Source organism: Blennius ocellaris (assembly GCF_963422515.1).
Source record: "Blennius ocellaris genome assembly, chromosome: 7".
Taxonomy (NCBI): Eukaryota; Metazoa; Chordata; class Actinopteri; order Blenniiformes; family Blenniidae; genus Blennius; species Blennius ocellaris.
Genome location: NC_137656.1, coordinates 16,336,916 through 16,358,556, shown reverse-complemented (window position 1 = coordinate 16,358,556; position 21,641 = coordinate 16,336,916). Strand labels below are relative to the sequence as shown.

Here is a 21,641-nt window from a genome sequence, read left to right as displayed (position 1 = left end):
TGTTTTAGGTGTTTTTAAAGAAAACTGAGATGATCTTTTGACCTGATGACTGAAAAGTAAATGCACTGTGATCAAGCCTGAACACAGGGTACCGCACTGCTCCCTTGTGGCCATTTAATAAAACGGCAGCTCATCGTGTAAAAAACGTCTCCTGTTTTAATTGATTTGTTAAATCTGTTTCCATCAAAGATCGAGGCGAGATCAACTGTGCGGAGATTATTAAACTAGTAGTTAATAGAAATTTTAATGTTTATCTAGAACAAAGCCAACACAGGTGCTGCAGTGTGATTTAAATAGGTCAGTACATTGTACATTTCTGTTTCTTTCTTGACCCTGCACAGAATTATGAGTAAATGAATGAATGACTTAATGAATTAATCTTTAGTTCAAACACAAACAGAAAAAGAAATAAAGAAACATTTAAATGAACAAAAGAAAAGAAACAGCTTGATCTATATTTACATGAACGAAAACAAGTAGAAATAAACACTCATTTACCCCTCAAACAATTGACTTGAACTGAATGGATGGATTTTTCCCCAATTATCATTCACCCATCTATCCATCTTTACTACCTGCAGCTGATATCAGCTGACAGGTACAACCTGGACATAATCATAGACCTAAACCCAGAGACAGTTTTATATATTCACATATTTTCTTAAGGTTAAAAAAAATAAATAAAAAGTGTCCATTTTTAAATTTAAGATTACCAGTTGAATTAGTATTCATGCTTTTTTCATTTTACGTAGAAACTAGGATTCCCACATATAGAAAAACATGAAATGAGTGTATCTCATTGTGAGGCCAGATCTCTAACCACTACACTATTATACTGCAGTAGTTTGGGTTTGGATAATGAACTTGCTCCCTTACAACATCTGTGTCCTTATTGTGACTTTGAAGCTCTCTGAAAACATAATTTATTCACAAAATATCAACAACTTGGTATAGCTCACAATAATAATAGACACAAAACAGCAATATTGAATTTGTGAAGCAGCCTCAAACAATGAAACACATTTTAGCTGTGACATTGGGTCTGTGGATCGCTCTCTGGTCTACTTGGTTCCTTTAGTCTTTTTGCCTTTCTTGGCCTTTTTGCTTTTGACCTTGTTCTTCAAGGCCATGCGAGTGCTGTGACCTCTCCACCAGGCCTGAGCGTAAATGGCAGCTTTGGTCTTCAACTCCAGATCCTTCATTTCTTCCCGTCTCTTCTCCTCAGCCAGCCGACGTCTCTCCTGGATCTGGTTGTACTGAGGCTCCAGTGCAGCACAGAGATTGTCCAACCTCCTTACCTCCTCCTGCTCCTTTTCAAAAATCTGTTCCATGGATTCCAGTTTGTTCTGACAGAGAGAGAGAGAGAGAGAGAGAGAGAGAGAGAGAGAGAGAGAGAGAGAGAGAGAGAGAGAGAGTGGGAGGGGATGGTGTTAAAATGTTGAAGGACAGAGAGAAGACAGAGCTTATCATCATTTGCAATCTGTTTTTAAATCATACCTGAGTTTCTTCCATTTCATTGTCAAAGTTTTTGAGTAAGGATTTAATTTCCACCTCCACCTGTTCATTTTTCTGTCAAAGAAAAGAACAACGGTTGACGTGGGTTTTCGATTAAAACAAAACAATGTCAGTACAAGTACAGTATGACTGGCGAAGGACATGCTAAGCATACCTCTTGGAGGACTGTTTCCTTCAGTGCGTTTTCAAGTATCAAATTGTAGAGCTGAGCATTCAGTTGATCAATTTCCTGTTGCATGCGGGACTGCTTGGTGCTGTGTGTCCGGAGGTGTGGCTGGCTCTGTTCCTGTGTGTCTGTGAGAAGTGAAGCCACTCTTCCTCGTGCATCATCCCTTTGCTCAGAAGGCTGATGTAAATAAAAGAAGAAGGAAAAAAGAGAACTGGAGTGACAGCCAAGAACCTATTTTTTACCTCATAGCTGCATATAATAAATTAAAATATGAGTCAAAGTCTAAAAATACCAAATATTAACAGTTGTTTGCCTCACCGCTGTGGCTGGATAATGTTTTTCTTCCCGAACAAGCGTCTGCTTCAGATCATTGTTAAGGGGGGAGAGTGAGGGCAGCTGTGGCTTGTCATCCAGACGGGCCTGCAACTTTTCTAACATATGGCTTTGAAACATCTTCAGGCTGGTAATTAGTATCTCCTCACTCTCACCTATTCCCACGTTTAACTCTGTTTCCAAACTAAAAGCTGTGTCTGGATGGGTCCGGAAATGTCTCAGCACATCTCTGACTGAGTTCTTGATGTCCTTATGAAGACGAGCCCTTAAGCTTCTCTTTGCTTCTGAAGTTTCTTCCTCTTTTTCTTTTTGTGACTCGTGTTTGGGATCTTCTTGGGCTTCAACAAGTTCTTGATGTTTCTTAAGCAACCCAGTCAACTCCTTGTGCACAACACTGGATGGGGTGTCCAGCTGGAGGACAGCGGGCAGAGCCGCTGCAATCCTAACTTCACTGATGCAGTGTTCCATTACGCTGGCGATTTGCTGAGCCTCAGGAGAAAGTCGGATATTCTGTTTCAACCGAGCCTCTTCAGATTGAGTCTTTGCCCCCTGCATACTGCCACGAGACGCTGAAAAATATAAATAAAGGGTTTGAAATATGTTTATTGTTCAGTTGTTGTTGTTTTTACCGAGAGTTACTGTATTTTACACACGCATAGCTACTTATACGTGTATTCAAATCTAATTAATATATTTATTGGCAAATTAATATATTGGGCAACTTAAGAACTTCTTATGCTTTTACCAAACTGTAGGAAAAGCGTAAAAAAGGTGATTAAATAGTAACCGTAAACATTTTTGGGGGCTGCAGTTGTGTATTACCCCGCTTGCCTTAAAGCACGACATCCTCACAGTCAATGTACATGACATAAAAATATAAAAGAATCATTTTAACATATTCCCAATGCTTCTTGGAAATCATCATGATTATTTTAATAATACATCATATAGTGGGGTGATGGTACTCAGTAGTGTGTAAATCAAGAAGAATTTGATCAAAATTTAGGGAATTGTATTCATGGAAGAAATGAAGGATCTTCTTTGCGCACATGACGGAGTTATAGCCTGCCTTGTGGCATTCACATACAGGGCCGCCCCAGGCCAAGTGGGGGCCCTAAGCAGGATTTTATTTTGGGGCCCCCCCCTTCCAATAACATAATAATAATAATAATAATAATAATAATAATAATAATAATAATAATAAATTACGATTACTAACGAATCAAATGAACAGCCTCTATCAACAGTGGAACAAGAACTTTACAGATCAACAGTGGAACAACAACTTTACAGACACACACCTCTGAAAAAACTTTGTGGCATAAACAGTTTATGCCACAAAGTTTTTTCTTTTTTATTTCAACAACATATACACCTTCAAGTGAAGCACGAGCCTCTGACTGTTTGGACTTTTTCTTTCTTTTGCTAGCTCCCGAATCGTATTGACGTTGGGAAGCCATCTCTCTCTCTCTAGTCTCTACCTGTAAACAACTGCCTGCCGGCCCGTCTGACCGCTGATTGGTCAGATGGTGATGCTTCGCGCTTTCAATCATTGAGTCTCTTTTTCTCTCTCTCTCCTGCCTCGGGCTGACTTGGTGGCGGTGCTCTACGCGCGCCTCTCGGCAAAATGCACGCGCATCCTTTGTGCATTTGCAGAGAATGATGATACTTTATTGATCCCGAGGGAAATTCAATTCACTTGCGCAAAATGGGGCCCCCCATGGATCGCGGGGCCCTACGCACAGCGCGTGTTCTGCGTGTAGGGAGGGGCGGGCCTGTTCACATAATAATGATATTAAGAACGATTTGAATCACTATATGGGAATTCCTTGTGGCATTCACGTAATGAATGCTTTGTCGCATTCACATAATAATGACAACATTAATGAGCTCTGCTCGGGATCGGAACTCACCTCTTGACTTTCACGCCGACGGAAGTTTGAGTTTCGCTCTGTTGCTAGGTTACCAGTTACGCACGCGATCGCGTCAAACTCCTCGTTCACGTTGTGATACGTCCCGTTAAAAATATAGGTCTAAATAAACATTTATATCATTCTATCGGATGGGTGGATAAATAACACTCTTTTGTTGTATTGTCTCCAGAGAGCTTGTCTATTTTCCTTTTTTTTGTGGGAATAACACAGGAGGAGGAGTCAGCCTGCCGTGAAGCGCTCCGGTGTCGTAAAAGTTTGTTGATCTTTCTGAAGAGCCTTTGTAGTGTCAGTGTCAGTGGGCGATTGTATTACCTTACTTAAAAAAATATATATAATAATAAGGGATCATTCTGGATGAGAAGCAGCGGTGCTCGGGTTTGCAGTGAGGACTCGCTCAGCCGCTGGTTGTTCAGGATGTCGTGATGGGCGCAGGCGGACGGCGTCTGCTCGTTGGCCTCAATGACACTGGGAAGAAGCTGCTGTCACCTACAACAAAAACGGAACAACAACAAAAGCAACCCGCAGCCAGCTCCCTCCCTCCCCGCTTCACCGCGGATCTCGACCCGCTCCTTCGTGCCGCCGGGGACATTTGAACCGGCGGTTCAGTCCACCTCTCGCCTCGTCGCAGAAATATAGAAAGTAATCAGTGCGCTAACGAACACTAAGCCTGCCCGGTCGCCTTTCAAAATGTGCAGTCTGTCAGAGGTTTGCACTACAGTGTTGATTTAACCAACAGTTTAGATTGCATTAAGCTCGATCACAGTGGGATTGAGCGTGTAAGACTGCCAGCATGGAGTCGGATGACGACGTGCCCCTCATCCTGACCTGGGACGAGGCGAACAGCGGGCTGCTGAGCGAGGAGGCTGACAGAGGAGACGAGAGTGAGTCTCTCTTTTCTGTTTTCACCACGATCACTCGCTGCTGGCCCCCCTGCGATCACATGGGATTACAATTCAATCTCATCTACCAGTTTAGGGAAACATCTCAAGATTTAGGCTGCTTGTAACACAGAGAGGGAGAACTTTAATTGGACTATGGTCTATTAATAGTCTGGATGATGGTTGAACTTTTGATGTTTGTTTTAATCCATACATTCTACCATATTAGAATTGAAGTTACACACATAAACAGTGCAAATATATTTATGTTTGAATATAATATGTTCTGTGAATACTCATATATAATACAGTCATGAGGAAAATCTAGGTCTTATAACATTATCATTCATGTTTATAATGCATTCTCATTAATGCTCATCTGTTAATTGAAAATTAACAGAGGAGCCGAGATATAGTAATATTGCTGTATATATCGCTCCACACATAAACCAGTGCCAGTTCTATAAACCGATTATAGTTTGTTCTCTAGACAAGTTTGATGATCAGAACTGTGATGAATGTTTGTAACATCCACATCCTCTGAACCAGTTGCGTGTTCATGAATGGACAGGATGTATACTGTATTTTAAAAATCTACAATGTATGTGACTGTAGTGATATATATTACTTACCGTAACTGCTCTGATGCAGCCTGACGCAGGTACATGTTGATAGTCACTTGCATATATGCCACTCATCAAGGCCACACTGCTCAAACAGAGAAAAGAGACTGTCCGCCAGGCTCAGAAATCACGTGTGTTCACAGTATGTATGGGTGTCCATGCATCCATTCCACATAGTGACCCTGCTGCCTTTGTTTCGCTCACATATAAGCTACAAAATGACCCAGAAACTGCTGGCTCAGCTGACCGTGCACCCCTCAGCCCCTCCCTGGTGCTCACCGGCCACATGTGTGAGTTTTGTGTGTGTGTGTGTGTGTGTGTGTGTGTGTGTGTGTGTGTGTGTGTGTGTGTGTGTGTGTGTGTGTGTGTGTGTGTGTGTGTGTGTGTGTGTGTGTGTGTGTGTGTGTGTGTGTGTGTGTGTGTGTGTGTGTGTGTGTGTGTGTGTGTGTGAGAATGACTGTCTGCAGCTTGTGTGTGTCTGCATGTGTGTGTGTCTGAGCATACCAGATCACTTTCTCTTGCTCTGGGGTTGAACAGGAAGAGGAGAGGAGATTGTTTTTTTTCTCAGGATATCTGGGAGTGGTGTCCAAGTGGAAAGTATCATGCTGTTCTTGCTGACTGCTGTTGGAGCTTTCTGGAAATAGACGGAGTTTGAACCTGGACACTGAGGAGGAAGCTGCTCTTATATCACCTCAGTGACGAGTCACATGGTTGGAGAAGAGGTCTGGAGTTCAGCTTTATTCCAGGTGGTCAGGATCCTTCAGATCCACAAAACGGGTGGCCATTTCTTCTGGGAGGAACTGTCATGACGAATGAGTGTGTTTGTGTTTCTGTGGGGCTGACCTCACCGTGTTATTGACTGGGAGCTCCAAACATGTCATTGTTCTCAAACCGATGAGGGGTTGGAGTGGTACACAGCAGCACACCGAGTGTACTGCTGTCAGGACAACAGGCAGACTGCCACCGGGCTGGAATCTGATCTCCACCCTTCAGCTTCCTCTGCTTCCATCGCGCTGGATAACGAGACAAAAGTTCTGATCTCATCACTGAGAGTCACTCTGTCCTTCGTACGTTTAAATCCAAGGAGCGGCGCCTGAAGCAGCAGCATGTGATTCAGCGTGCGTGGGAGGAGCACTCAGACTGGCACCGGAGTTAAATATGCAGCTGCAGAAAGACACATGAAGGGAAACTTATTCAGGACACAAATTATGAGTGATATTTTTTGTATTGTCTTCGATGCGAGGCTTCAGAGGATACTTAATTTGTCTGGATTTCATTCAATAACCTCCGGTTGTTATTTGGGTTTTGGACGTCTGACTGTCTTTTGGAGTCGGGCGCTTTCTGTCTTGTGACACGGGATCAATTCCTCCAGTATTTTTCGATACCCACAGGTTACGGTGATGTCGTATATCCTGTCTGTCAGTGGCAGGAAGGAGACATGCTGGGCGTGATTTGACATTTGTGCAAATGCAACAATTTGTCACCTACTGGCAGTTCTGGTTTTAGAGTTCAACCTGTCCCACGAAGGCATGAGAATCTTTTTCAGTGTCCATATGTCAGTTTCATTTCACTGTCACTGGTGGTTTCATCGTTATGAGATTCTTTTTCTTAAAGAAGCAGCTGCTTATCCAAGAAGTACTTAACTGGATTGTTGATTGTCATGAACTGAGAGTTTAGCTTTTTTATTTAAAAAAAAATCTCTGACGTATTCCTGGATCTGTGAGGCCGTCATCTTGACTCTGTACACGACTCTGTTTCTGGGGTTCGCATCTGGCCTGAGAGGAATGTTCAACCATCTTATCTCCAGATGCTTGTGAATGCTGGAGGGAGAAAAGCATACTAGGAATGATGCACACATTCACTCTACTGCTATACAATTTAGGAACTTCCACACGTTCGCATAGCTGAGGCGCACAGAGAAAACCAAAGGACCAATGGAGTGCTTATGTGGACGGGCGTCTGGTTTAAACGAAGATCAGTGCCGCAATGAGAGTCCAGTAGTGAACTCCTCGTATGTTTCACAGTTAGAACTGCACTGCGTTGGTAGGTACATGTCCCGCTATGATCACTTGTTTGTATGAGGGTGAATGTGAGAAGACTTGACTGCAAAAAAAATTTAAAATGAGGACTTCATCAACCCAGTAACACTCAGGTGTGTTTTTTCCAGATGGAGGAGGCAATTATGACATCGTAAACAATGCTGTAATCTCAACATCTGGGCCACAAAACTCCCGAGGGCAAAATGTGTCACTGCGACAAAGCTGGGAGATGAATTACCAGGAGGCAGCCATCTACCTGCAGGTATTTATAGAGGAACACTTGGTTGGTTAGTTACTGATTGTCCACACATTCACATGATTATTTCATTGTTTTATTACACTCTGCCTGACTGACTACTGGAGGATGTTAAACTTTGTACTTTTTCCCATGGGCGATGATCACATTCTGAGCAGCTACAGGCATCTGAAGAACAGAATGTAAAAGTGTAAAAAAATATGAAATTATCTTCTCATACCTAGAGAAGGATACGTGATGTCAATGCAATGTGTGACTTGGTTATTTTCATCCATTTGCATCAGATTTGCATTCTGCAGTTTCGCTACAGCTCCGTGTTTCACCTGCATTTTTCATGTCCAGGAAGGGGAGAACAATGACAAGTTCTTCACGCACCCTCGAAACCCCAAAGCCCTGGCGGCGTACCTGTTTGCCCACAACCACGTGTTCTACATGATGGAGCTACTGACAGGCCTGCTGCTGATGATGCTGTCGCTGTGTGAGGCTCCGGCTGTGCCCTCGCTGCGCCTGGATGTATACGTGAGTGCACATATGCACAGACTGTGCTTGTACAAATACAGTGTCACACAACCTGTTCTTGGTATATAAAAGAAAGAAGGAAAAAAACAACAAAACTTGATCAATTCTTCTGCAGGTTCATGCCACGCTGGAGCTGCTGGCTCTGGTTATGGTCGCATTTGAGCTTTGCATGAAACTCCGCTGGTTAGGCTTTCACACCTTCATACGACACAAGAGGACCATGGTGAAGGTAACATGAAGAATTGTCTTTGAATGCATGTAATTGTAAAACAATATACTTGATGGTATTCAGATGATTTCTCTGTTCTTGGGCCAGTAGAGAAGATGTAACATGAACTATCCTTCACTACAATACTGTGATGATAAATCCACCGGCCATAATAGTAACGACCAGTGACACATGAATTCTATTATCGCTATCAGGTTTTCAGCCCTTCAGAGTTAAACTGCAGAGGCTCCAGGAAATATAATTAGAACCATTGCAAGGAGGATGACAGTGCTTAAGTTTCACGTTTGCTAATCCCTCTGTGCAGACTTGTGTGTTGATGCTCCAGTTCGTGGAGGCCATAGTGGTTCTGATCAGACAGACGTCTCATGTGCGAGTGACCAGAGCCCTCAGACCGATCTTCCTGGTGGACTGTAGATATTGTGGTGCTGTACGCAGGTACGTAATGCTAAATACACTCACAGTGATGAGTCACTTGTCATGACCACAAAAGAGGATCTACAGCTTTCTCAAGGTAGATGATTCATCGTCCACAAAGAATTTGTCTGCACGCTGGAAAATACAGAAGAAAATAGAGGAAAGAGAAATTGTCGTCAGAAGCAAGCGGAGGAACTGTATCATTTTGTTGTTGGCCTCTAACGTGCTTTATTTAATTTATATAAAATTGACAGAAGATGACAATTCACTGCCGCTTGTACTTGCTTCACATGTCCAATAAGTTGTTTGAGCCTATAGTTATATTTGTCGTTGACACTGACAAAGTTCTTCTGCCCAATTAGAAACCTGCGTCAGATCTTCCAGTCTCTTCCACCTTTTATTGATATCCTCCTGCTTCTGCTTTTCTTCATGGTTATATTTGCTATTTTGGGTAAGAAAACTGATCAAATAACAACAAATAAACAATTCTTTTTTTTTTTTTTTATTGTTTGTGTTTGAGTAACCATTCGTTTTCTCCAGGTTTCTGCCTCTTCTCTCCAAACACCGTTGACCCGGTAAGTTTCCTCAGTCGGCCTCGCTAGTCTGAGTAATAGTTGATGATAATATGATGAAAGATTCGTTGTATTTCTTCTCTACGGGCCAGTTTTAGCTGTGTGCGTGTGCATGTGTGTGTGTGTGCGTGTGGTCAAATTGTCTCAAGCTCTGTCCTCTGCCCACAGTACTTCAACACTCTGGAGAACAGCCTCGTCAGCCTGTTTGTGCTGCTGACCACAGCAAAGTGAGCCCCGCCACGCACTAAGTGCTGTTTTAGTTATCACGACAAACATGGCATGCAAGCAGATGTTCCTTCTTTTGAGCAGATCCTACATCTGTCGGGCCACGCCGTGCACGTTGAGGCTGGCTCCGTCTTGTGACTCGGCCTGCTCTTGTTTTTCTTGTAGTTTCCCTGATGTGATGATGCCGGCGTACTCCAAGAACCGCTGGTCCTGTGTTTTCTTTATCATTTACCTCTCAATAGAGCTCTACTTCATCATGAACCTGGTACAGCTCACTTTATTGTACACCACGTCAACGACGTCGTGCTTGACTTCCTTCATACGTAACGGTGTTTTTTAAACGCGTCGTCATTTCTGTGGTTCTCTCCGTCTCTCTCTCCAGCTCTTGGCGGTGGTGTTTGATACGTTCAATGGTGTCGAGAAAATGAAGTTTAAATCTCTCTTGCTTCATAAACGCTCAGCTATTGACCATGCTTTTCAGCTGCTCGTTAGCCGGCAGGTATGCTTCATTTATCGAGCAGTCACAGAAATAGTGAGGTTTTTAGTCTCTGTTGCACACTCAAGCTTTGTGCTTTGTGTTCTCCTTCCAGAGGCCAATGGGGGTGTCGCTTAAACAGTTCGATGGTCTGATGCGATTTTACAGACCACGGATGTCCGCAAGAGACCGCTTTCTCACGTATAAAGCTCTCAACACGTCGGGAGCCCCGATGCTCAGGTACTAGTTTATCACATTGATTACGTTCATTGTCACATTTTCATACCCTGTGATTTATCTGGACTCTGTTTTGTTACAGTCTGCAGGACTTTTATAAATTCTATGAAGTGACTGGCCTCAAGTGGAAGGTAACTTGCCCAACATTTGTGCCGTGCAGCTAAATATAGTTTTATATTGTTGTAGCTGATTGTATTAAACGAATACTGTCAACTGTGTGTGCTGTGAAGGCGCGACGTAGTGGAGAGTATTGGTTTGATGACCTTCCACATACAACCTTCCTCATTTTCAAAGGCAAGTTTTCTATTTTGATTCGGCTCTTGATGAAGTCATCCGTCTCATTTCGTCATTCACGAAATGCCCTTTCCTTTGCTTCACCAGGCATCAACTTGCTTGTGAAGTCAAAGGCCTTCCAATATACCATGTGTAAGTGCAATAATTGAAAATCTCCCAGTTACTTCCAGAGATAGCGAGCAAACTCTGTAATCATTGTTATTTTCTTGTGACGACAGATGTGGTGGTGGCCATCAATGGTGTGTGGATCCTCGTGGAGACATACACGCTCAACAGTAAGATTTCAAAATGCAATATTTAGGGTATAAGCGGTATATTTAGGGGCAGTGTTTGTCTTCACTGTAATGCGTTTCAGCAGATCAAAGAGTGAGGAAACTACAGGGAAAACAGATTGCAATATACTATAATTTAAAATAGACAAAGCATTAAACAAGTTTTGTGGCTAAAGACTATGAGCACATTGTTGGCTGTAATGTTTTGGCAAATCAGGTATTGTAGAGGGAGTCTGTAGCCTTCCTTGTAGACAATCTGACAGGAACTGTATCAACCAAGTTTTCCCCTATGCTTTCGCCCTGCAGGTGGATTTTCTTGGTCCAGATTTGTTCCCTGGAGTTACATTGTTTTTCTGACCAGTGAGTAACATGGTTTCACATTGACGTTGAGGATCTACTGTATGTGTATGTGCTGTAGAAACAGGGTTGGGGGGGGGCAATTGGAGTTTGTTTTTAATATTTACTCACACTAACTCTAACTCGGCTTCTTTCCTTCTTTCAGTTTATGGTGTAGAGGTGCTATTAAAAATATCGGGTTTGGGGCCCATGGCTTATTTCAGCTCTGGGTGGAATCTGTGAGTAACACTTGATTTTTACTCTTGATAAACCCTAACCTACCATGGAGTCAAAAACCTTCATTTCAAATTGATTCATAACGAGGACTTCGGTGTGTACAATAATACAAAAATCCAGAAACACTATTTTAATATCATTTGATTTTAGTGCCTTGATGTGCCAAAATGACAGCAGATATCAATAGTTTTTCTTTATTCCAAACAAATTATTCAAACAAAATGTGTTAATCGCGACTGTGCTCCTTCCTTCAGGTTTGATTTCTCTGTGACAGTGTTCGCCTTCCTGGGCCTCATTGCTCTCGCCTTCGACATGGAGCCGTTCTACTTCATTGTCGTTCTCAGACCCTTTCAGCTGCTACGGTGCGCTATTGCTGAATACTTTGAAGATCTGACTGTCCATGTACGGCCATATAACAATGTTTATATGTTCACAATTTCAGGTTGTTTAAGATCAAGCAGAGGTATCGTAACGTGCTGGACACCATGTTTGAGCTCTTTCCCAGAATGGCAAGTCTGGGATTGACCTTGATCATCTTCTACTACTCGTTTGCCATCGTGGGAATGGAGTTCTTTGCAGATGTGGTTTACCCAAACTGCTGCAAGTGAGTGTCTGCATCATTTTGTTGTGATTACACAGAGCTACTATCAAATTATCAGGACTGGTTTGTGGAAGATGTGTGCAGGAAGACATGTGGTCAACACAGTTGGACTGTGATCCAAGAGTTGAAACCGCTGGCAGAAACCAAGCACTTTAATGATTTGTGTTTATTTCTGTTACCCATTCGTTGTTTGTCTCTGGTTTTTCTCCTAGCACCAGCACAGTGGCAGACTCCTACAGACAGATCAACGTCACAATTGGCAACAAAACTGTTTTGGAAGAAGGCTACTATTATCTCAATAACTTCAACAACATTCTCAGCAGCTTTGGTAATTCTTTTTCAGGAAATTGTTCATATTTTTGTTAATGTCTTTGAATGAAGCAAGAGACCAAATCCAGCTAAGAGCTACTCTTCTATCACAACTTTCTGATTTCCAAGAGGTTCAAATAAAAAAACAAAACAAAACATGGTGCATTCTTGATTTAGTTCCTTTTTGCTTGTGGTGTTGAGGCTTGTTTGGGTAGTTTGGCAAAAAGATGGTGTTTAGATGCTTTACCACTTTAGGCTTGTAAATAAGACCAAGTTTTAGATATATAAAAAAAATAAAAATTACTCTTTTTCTTTTCAGTGACGTTGTTTGAATTGACCGTGGTCAACAACTGGTACATCACTATGGTGAGATAAAGTTGTTTGTTCGTCGGCTATCTCTGCAATCTGATCAGTGGGTGTGATTGATTGCTGCTCTGTTTATTCTCCAACAGGAAGGAGTGACTTCTATGACGAGCCACTGGAGTCGCCTGTACTTCATGACCTTTTACATCGTCACCATGGTGAAGCTCTCGTAGTGTACATGGACATGATTATGTGCAATATCGTCCGTTTCAATACATTGGTCTGCACCCCATTTAAGGATTCTGAAGATTAAGCGTGAACGTGACCGTAAATGTTTGTGACGTCTCTTTAAGGTGGTGATGACCATCATTGTGGCGTTTATTCTGGACGCATTTGTGTTCCGCATGAACTACAGCCGCAAGAACCGAGAACCACTTGACAATCCAGAGGGTGGGTGTGAGCATGTTTTTCACCTTGTGCCTGTGTTGCATTCAGGTAACAATAGTTTGCATAACATGAGCGTGTGCAAAATTTACAAAGATATCTGTGAAGGATGAAATCATTATTTTGAGTGACCGTTAAATGTGATTCATGTTGCTTTTTCTCCCACATTTTCGTGCAGAAATGTAACCGAGCACTTGAATACCCAACCGTGCTTAAATAATTTCTGTTAAAGTTGAGGCCAAACTATTATTAGTTGTTCGGTAATGAGGTAGTAGAGTCTAGCATCACCATCAACATGTTTCAGTGGGTGGTTATCAACCACCACATGAATGTATACAACCGTCAACAAAAAAGAAACAACAACAACCTTAATTCCCTGTGTGGTTTGTAGATGAAAACGGGATAGTGTTTGAAGTGGACGTTGGTCGCGATGAAGTTCTGGCTGCTCTTGAGCTGTACAGGCAGATCTGCCCAGCCCTGTCCTCCCTCAGCTCTCTTCAGGGAGTCCTACAAGCTATGGACAGGAGTGGGGTGAGAACACACACACTTCAAACTATTCATACTCTCTTCGCATGAAGTTCACTGACGAGCTCTTCCTTGTGTTTTTGCGGCCAGCATTCATCTCTGGTGTACCTCGGTCGCAGGTCGAGGACAAAGAGTGACCTCAGTATGAAAATGTACGAGGAGGAGATACAGGTGAGAGAGAAAAAAAGAAAATGGAACCCCAGGACACGTGCTGGACCATAATGACTTTTCCGTGTCTGCTTTCCTCCAGGAGTGGTATGCAGAGTATTCAAGGGAAAACCTTCCTCAACCAGACCAAAGCTTGGAACGGGATGTGGACAGTCCCGTTTCTGACCCTTCCCCTGAGCCTCAGCTCAACTCGCAGACTGGACCGCACAGTATCAACTGACGCAGGGTGTGAGCGGTACTTTAACATCTTCACCTCGGTGTTCATTTTGTAAAGATCCTGTCTCACTCCGGGCGTGCGCCAGTTCTGAAAACACCTACCATCTGTCAGCGTACAATGACTTCGGGCCCCTCTTGGACTCATGAGTGATGAAGACGAGTTAATGGCGAGTCCTTCCTGGAGCCTTCATTACAGAAAGAGACGGCAGTACAGGACTGCTGCTCAGTTTGGGAGCGTTGAGCGTTGCCCTCATATTTTTAAAGACTGCAACAGATGCTGCCAGGAAGCCTGATAATGAGCACAGTATGTTTGTGTACGTATAGTACGGTCAGCCTTTTGTGCCCTTGTGTAAATCATGTAGTACCGAAACTTGATGCCTTAGTATGATGGCTCAACTGATCACTATTAACACAACTTGTTTTTTTTTTTAAAGACCAAAACTATGAACACTCCTCATAGTTCAACCCAGAAAATGGCATACACCTCCTCTTAACCAATGCCACTCAAGATAGTTTACTTTTATATAACTTCTAATTCTTTAAAGTATTTCAATTAATAAATGAGGATTTTAATAAACTGCTCAAACTGTCAAATGTATTAATGGGTAATTGCACTTATTACAGCTGGCAATTACTTTCTCTGTTGATCAAGTGAGAAAATGTGATAACTCAACTTTTTAAAAAGAACTGCCAAACAATTTATTTATTTTTTAATCCCCATCAGCAGCGTAGAACAAAGTCATCTCAACAATTTTGATTTACGGTACAGAGTTAATTTTTAATGAGTTAAATAGCAAATTACAATTACAAAGTCATACAAGTCACGTCATACAAGATGACTAACAAAGGCACAGTGATCTGTTGGAGTCGCCTGTGAGCAGTTTCAGTTTACTCCAGTATTTTGTTTACTGTCAAACCACAGGGTGGCAGCAAACAAGTGCATTGATTGTCGGGAAAAGATAATATGATAGTGCATTAACATTGTGCGTCAATAACATCCAGTGTCCTGGGTATTATCATTATACTTTCGACCAGCCACTGTCTCAGGGCTACTCATAGGGGAACTTGTGAAACTCAGCGAGGAGCGCAATGAGAAGGAAGATGGCATAAAACACGAGGAGGAAGATCCCGTAGGGGCGACCCAAGTGGAAGCGGCACAGAGGCACAGTGACGAAGGACAGGACCAGAGACAAGCCAAGAGATGCCGCAAGAATCCACGTCAACAAGCCCTCGGATTCAAACTGAGGAGGGGGAAAAAATGAGAGATTCAGCATCTTCACAAGTTCTATTCCAACATTTATCTATGTGCTATTCGTATTTGAGAGTACCTGCACATCTACTTTTGTTTTCAACATCTGCACCACACATCCCAGACCCACACCGAACAGCATGTCTGAAGAAGGTACAGTCAAGGAAAGAATCAAACGTGTTGCATCAGGGTTTGACACAGACTGCTAGTTCCCATCTGTCCTGTTATCACATTTCCTGCAAGATGTTTCTTTCTGTTAAAAAGGAATTTCTCCTTCTTCGGTGTGAATTGTGCTCATATTTATATTCTATTTAAATCAATTGCCAAGACTTGAATCAGATGAGGATACTGAAAATGATGCCTCCGAAGCAGGCAGATATCGCCATTCTCGGGTAACCCTGCCGGGCAATCGTGATGTCAGAGAAACAATCTAGAGAAAGAGATTTAAAAAAACAATCCTTTGTCATACAATATAGACATGTGGTTTCACAATGTGTATTTTTGTTGAATCAAAAAAAAAAATATTGAGCATCACCTCCTATGCTGTTGCCCCAGGCGAGCAGAGTTAAGCCCAGGACCGTGTTGCTGAGACTCAGCACCACGCCGAGCATGTGCAGGAGGCTGACCACTTCAGAGGCGACCGCACTGATCAACACTGCGCTCACCACAAACCCCAGGAGGGCAAAGAGCTGGAGGACAGGACAATTCATTCAGGATGAAATTGAACAGACTTGATCATCACACCATCAACGACACAAAGCATATGAAACAGAAAAAATAAATAACGCAGATCTAATTTTGAATAGATGATTAATAGATTTGTAAATCAAATCTGATAATCATTCAAACTGGTGCTCAGGTAATTCCAAGTAAGATATTCACCATTCTAAAAAGATTTGGACGACGTATCAATGTCTTAATTAATTAACATTTTGCATCTTTACAAGCTGTGTGTAAAGTGGGACATTTGAAAACATCACCAAGAAAGAATTTCCGCGAATGTCACGATCAAATGGTAAGATTCACAGTTCAAAACCAAAGACCTGTAAAAACAAAAAAGACCAACTACTGTCATAATGGTGACCTGCAGCATGTCAGGGGACTGATCTTTGACCTGATTTCACTCAAACCAAACTTTGAAGGTCATATTTATTCATCTTCAGCCATGCTTGCCAGTAAACTTGTATATTTCAGACACGCTTACTTCTTTCATGCTTTACATACTTACTGAATGACATTTAGGAGGCTGGTCATTGGTGGTTGTGAAGAAGACGATAGCGGACAGAAAGAGTCCCAGCAGGAAAACCAGTAGCCAGAGGGGAAACTGGCCTTGGATCATATATTTTCCAACTGGATAGTTAAAAAAAAAACATATAAAAATTTTCATCGCTTTAGCATTTAATCTTGTTTTTATCATGAAACGTGATGCTACTTACATTGTCCAGACTGGAAGACGAGCACACAAACCAGTGGAGCTGTGATCAGATGTATGCAGTTTAACGGCCGCCTCCAGTTTCTGTCCTCCTTGTCGGGGTCGACTATGGGGACGCAAAGCAGCAGCAGCACCTCCACTGGCGTCTAACGGGTGGATGACAGAAAGAAATAGCTCACATAACGAGAAAAGTTCTGTCTTTGAGGGTTTCCAATGCTCCTGTAATCCAGGTCCTCAACGCACTTTGAGTACTTTAACCACTCTCCAACTCCAACTTTTCCTTCTCCACTTTCTGCCGTCCACTGGATTCAGAGAGCTCAGCAGGATCTGAACCGTGGACTCCGAGTAATTCAGAAGTGGTGTGTACTCGGACTCTGCAACACAAACACATGTGCATGTTATTATGGCCCCGGCTGAGTAGAAAAAAAACAAACAAAACTGTTTCTTACCATACTCCTGATGCAGACTTCCAGGCAAGAGGCCGGAGATGTCATTATCAGACAAATCTGATGAATTAAAGTCCGCTGCAAAGAAAATATGCGATTACGTCAAACTGTGGGGTTTTGTTTTTAATGTTCATGTGTGCGTCTCACCTGGAACATGTGCATCATTCTGTATGCTTGTGCTCGTTGAATACTTTTGCCTGTTGTAGATGTAGGCGCTGATGATGACAGTCAGCACATACAACACGTAGAGGCCAAGGTACGCTGGAGAAAGGAAATTATGCAGTTAGATCCTGGAGTTGGAACTTCTTTCGCGATTTGATGGGGCAGTGTGCAGTTTGAGAGAGGGCGGGGAACATAGAGAGGCACAGATTCTTTGTACTTTTTTCCCACTTTTTTGTTTTTAACACCTTATAGACATATTTTTATGTCCGACGCATCAGTCCGACTTCATATTCAACCAGTTTCACCAATGTACATGTCCAGCGATCCACATTTTTAGACTGTGGGAGGAAACCGGGATCCCAGAGGAATTTAACCTACTGTGCTACACTTTTAAAAAATATATTTTATTTTAAATCTAAGGATTGACTGTTGTAGTAAAACAGAGAAGAAAAAAAAACCTTTTCCACAGGTTTGTATCTGATTAAGGTTAACCAGTTAACAAATTCCTGGTTCTTACCCAAGATATACTTTAACTAGATGTGGCAAAAACCTGTGAAACACGTGTGTTTGTTTTTTTTAATGACATGAACTATCAAAGATGAAGTGCAAGTAAGAGATAAAATCAAGCTGGTCTCAGAAGGGTTGGATATATATCATCAGCGTTAAATGTATTAGAGGAAGTGGTCATTTACGCAGATTATTTTGTGTATGTGTATGTGTGTGTGGGTGTACCCATTGTTTCTCCAAGCGTTGTAGTTCCTCTGTACAGCATAACAAAAGTCCAATACACTGCAGCCATGTAGAAGACGACATCTCGGAGAAACGGTCGAGAAGCAACAGTGAAAGGTTTGACCAGCGCGACACTGCCCGCAACCACTGTAGTAACAAATATACCAGCACCTGAAAAACAGTGATTTTTATTTATTTTTTTCCCCCTCCTCATTTCAAAGGCTTATTTTGTTTGTCTATCTTGGAGAGTGTTTCTGAAAGAGGAGGTTTCTGCTTACCAAATAAAGCTCCAACAGCCAGCCCAGCTGTGTGTGGGTGGGAAAATGCTGCCATGGCACTAAAGATGTCAGGAGCTCCATTTCCAAGGGCCAGAAAAGTTACACCCTCAACATGAACAGTCAAGGAAACTATTACTCATGAATACTTTTACAAACTCAACCACAGTGACACAAGTCAAAACAACTGGAGGAGGAGAACCCAGAACTCTCGGTGGTGTTGAGGACAGAGAGAAGGGATACAGCCACGTTGTGGGTGAGATGGAGGCTGCACGATATTGCCGACAGGTTGGGACAGAAACTGTGGGGAGACAAAAAAAAAAGAAACATGTACAAAGTAGTGCCAGCAACATGTGTCAAATTAGTGAATCCAAGCTGAATCTCGCAGTGCGGTCAGGAGTGAGAGAGGGTCAGGCGGGAGGACAAACTGCTTCCTTTGAGGAAATCCCAGTCTCAAGAATCAAGTCAAACTATGACACACTCGCCATGTGACTCTTATTCATGTGACTGCTCAACTGATCACACTGCCTTCACTTATATATGCCAGATCATGATTGTGTGTCTTAGTCAGCGAATGTGAACATTTTCACTTTCCAGAGCTGCTACAATGGACACACACACTTAACGGCAACATGAGAGACACTTACAACTTGGATGCAGTGAGTCCCAGAATGACAAACAGAAAGAGCAGCCATATCATCTGTGGAGAGGCAGAAAAAAAAGAAAAGCCACTCAAACACACACTCGTTACTCCTCAAGCCTGTCAGACTCAGCCAAATGTTCTACAAACAAGAACCAGGGCGAATGCATTCATTCAGATAAAAATCGCTGTGGTTCACTACACTAGTCTCATTGTTCATGAAACCTGAAGTAGAATTCATACGTTCTTTAAATCTGCTTGCTCATGTGGATTCGCTGGGGTTTTCTCAGTTAAAAGCACCTAGAAATGACTGTTCTATTTGGTGCAACTGTATATAAAGTTGAATTGGACTGAATTGAATTTAATTTAATTGAAAGACACGGGTTTTCTAATGTCACGATTAAGCGACATTGTTTATATTTCTGTTTCTTTGTTTCAGTCTGGGCCTTTTTTGATGTTCCTGATATTCACTGCTTTATCTACTATTTCTGGCCATAAGTTTTGATGCAAGCATTTCTAGTTTCTGGTTTGTAAAACACTTTTTAACGACTTTCCATATGGAGTACAGTAGTGATATGAACTTTATTTCTATATTTTTTTTATCATCATTATTCTCATTATTTGGTCTGCATGCTGCCACTAGTGTTGTTTTTAATTAATCTTCCCCGGTGAGTCAGGTTGCTTCGGCTTTACAGCAAGGAAGTGACACACAACAACTGTCATAAAAAGTTATTAAATATGATGTGTACAGTGGTAATTTCAGTGTTTGCGCAAGTGTATTCACATCCTGTTTTTACCACTGTAAAGCTAACTTCTTCTTGAGATCTGCTGGAACTGCAGAGCTAAAGGTCAACATGTTGCAGTGGGATCACACTCAAATAAAAATACACGATGACACACTGAACTTACACAGAGAGTGATGGTGAGGGGTGTGAGGTAGGGCGGCAGCAGACAGAAGGCCAGATCAAGGTAGTTGATGAAGCCATCTCCCGTGTCACAGTCTGGTGTGTTCTTCACAAATGCACAGCGCTCTGGAGCAGTGCGATTCATCACAAGGTCACACTACATACACACACAACACACACACAAACATATTACTTTTCTGTGTTTGAAGAGGGATATACCGACGGTGTTCCATTTCGTATTAAACATGTTTCTCCTCATTTCTTCTGTTGGATATTTGATCTTCGCTATGCTGAATGGCAGATAGGCAAAGTTTAAAAGTGGATCTATGACCGGGGTACTTCATGAATACCAGGAGAGAATATAGCCAATGCTCAACTACTCACACTATCCAATCCAACACAACCGCAGGGAGCCAAAATGCTGTACACAAAATTTAAAAACACACACAATAGAACTAAAAGTATTGTTTCAAAATAGGGTTTCACTCATACACTAGGGGGGGGGGGGGGGGGGGGGATTAACAATGCAAGTCAATCCTCACCTTTCAAATTAATATGCATACATTTTGATTAGCATTTTTGTATCTAATAACTTTACTCTTTTCGCAAAAACTTCCTGCTTTATATTTGGATATATTCACAACACATATTGGGGAAATGATTATATATTTTCAATGACAGAGGAATGTTCACTTTGAACATAGATCATTTAGAGTAAGTAAAATAAAAGGAATAGCTGGAATTACATATGTGACGAAGTTAAAAGGTAACTATTTTTGTTTGTATGTTTTAGTTGCTACAAGAAGTTTCGTCTTAGGCTGTCTCCACCTGTGTTTTGGAGGCATCCCGTTTAAACAAATCACACTTCATGTGCGTGATCTCAAACTGATCATGTGACAACAGGAGAAAACCTCCTGACAACCTGGAAGGAAAAAAAACACTGAACCTGAGCCTTCAAGCAGCAGCCAGGTTCACACTCTCGCTGCTGGTGAACGTCACCCACCTCAACGTTGTTGTTGTGGTTGTTGATCTCAGCCAGCATGTTTGATTTGTGTTCTGAGGACCGTCCTGGTATGAATCCGTCTGCAGGCTGTCTCGGGAGGACCTGGGAACCTGAGGCGACCTGCTGGTGACACGAAGCCACCAGCAGCAGTGACAGCAGGACGCAGGCGGACATGAGTCCCTGTTTATCCAGGAGCCGAGTCCATCGTGTGCTGCGTTCACGGCCCCGTCCTAAACGTCGGACCTGGCAGCTCAGTTAACCCCGCAAAAACAAGAAGAAGGAAAAAAAAAATAACACCAACAAACTCACTTATCGCTGTTTCTCTGTCAACAGTTCTGGCTTTGCGTCAACACTTCTGTCTGTAAGCCTACACGGTGTGAGCTCAGTACGTGAACATTGTGTACAGTTTCACCAGCGCGGAGCTGAGAACCTCCCACTTGCTTGACGCTCGCCACCGTTGTGACGTCACACTCATCGTCCAATCAGAACAGGACAAATCTCCCGCGCAGTTTGAATCCCGCCCCTGACGAGCTCTCTTCGGGGTCAGCGGAGGACAGCGTTTTATTTGGCTCAGTACAAACAAATAACAGTTCTCATTAAATATCATGTTTACTAAATAGTCAGGGGTAAAAATAAAAGTCTAAGTCTTCCCATTTTGATATCTGATAAAGTTTTAT

At 42.4% G+C, this 21,641-nt stretch overlaps 3 protein-coding genes across 6 annotated transcripts; 1 reads left to right on the top strand and 2 right to left on the bottom strand.

Moving 5' to 3' along the window:
* Positions 1 to 323: 323 nt before the first annotated feature.
* Positions 324 to 2,486, bottom strand: drc10 (dynein regulatory complex subunit 10). Its single transcript, XM_080499647.1, has 3 exons — positions 1,670 to 2,486; positions 1,498 to 1,569; positions 324 to 1,346 (listed from the first exon to the last, which is right to left on the bottom strand). The coding sequence occupies exons 1-3, from the start codon at positions 1,751 to 1,753 to the stop codon at positions 1,062 to 1,064; spliced, it is 441 nt and encodes a 146-aa protein (XP_080355773.1). The 5' UTR covers positions 1,754 to 2,486; the 3' UTR covers positions 324 to 1,061.
* A 1,756-nt stretch (positions 2,487 to 4,242) lies between these two features.
* tpcn1 (two pore segment channel 1) lies at positions 4,243 to 14,678 on the top strand. Of its 2 annotated transcripts, none has more exons than XM_080499004.1 (26): positions 4,243 to 4,832; positions 7,620 to 7,753; positions 8,090 to 8,266; positions 8,382 to 8,495; positions 8,800 to 8,930; positions 9,272 to 9,360; positions 9,450 to 9,484; positions 9,650 to 9,708; positions 9,872 to 9,971; positions 10,089 to 10,205; positions 10,297 to 10,421; positions 10,501 to 10,549; positions 10,649 to 10,712; positions 10,800 to 10,844; positions 10,931 to 10,987; positions 11,291 to 11,344; positions 11,487 to 11,559; positions 11,812 to 11,919; positions 12,000 to 12,161; positions 12,371 to 12,486; positions 12,787 to 12,833; positions 12,920 to 12,988; positions 13,124 to 13,220; positions 13,606 to 13,745; positions 13,830 to 13,910; positions 13,990 to 14,678. In XM_080499004.1, the coding sequence occupies exons 1-26, from the start codon at positions 4,742 to 4,744 to the stop codon at positions 14,125 to 14,127; spliced, it is 2,472 nt and encodes an 823-aa protein (XP_080355130.1). In that variant the 5' UTR covers positions 4,243 to 4,741; the 3' UTR covers positions 14,128 to 14,678. The 2 variants fall into 2 exon arrangements, with proteins under 2 accessions (XP_080355130.1, XP_080355129.1); XM_080499003.1 differs by lacking the exon at positions 4,243 to 4,832 and adding an exon at positions 7,293 to 7,495.
* A 142-nt stretch (positions 14,679 to 14,820) lies between these two features.
* slc8b1 (solute carrier family 8 member B1) lies at positions 14,821 to 21,362 on the bottom strand. 3 transcript variants are annotated; one of them, XM_080499386.1, is made up of 15 exons: positions 20,965 to 21,362; positions 19,966 to 20,118; positions 19,064 to 19,116; positions 18,660 to 18,717; positions 18,420 to 18,525; positions 18,145 to 18,312; positions 17,398 to 17,511; positions 17,254 to 17,328; positions 17,048 to 17,178; positions 16,809 to 16,950; positions 16,601 to 16,722; positions 15,908 to 16,061; positions 15,722 to 15,802; positions 15,452 to 15,516; positions 14,821 to 15,364 (listed from the first exon to the last, which is right to left on the bottom strand). In XM_080499386.1, the coding sequence occupies exons 1-15, from the start codon at positions 21,136 to 21,138 to the stop codon at positions 15,173 to 15,175; spliced, it is 1,788 nt and encodes a 595-aa protein (XP_080355512.1). In that variant the 5' UTR covers positions 21,139 to 21,362; the 3' UTR covers positions 14,821 to 15,172. The 3 variants fall into 3 exon arrangements, with proteins under 3 accessions (XP_080355512.1, XP_080355513.1, XP_080355514.1); XM_080499387.1 differs by lacking the exon at positions 19,064 to 19,116 and having other exon boundaries at positions 20,965 to 21,104; XM_080499388.1 differs by lacking the exon at positions 19,064 to 19,116 and having other exon boundaries at positions 19,966 to 20,087; positions 20,965 to 21,078.
* Between the last annotated feature and the right edge of the window lie 279 nt (positions 21,363 to 21,641).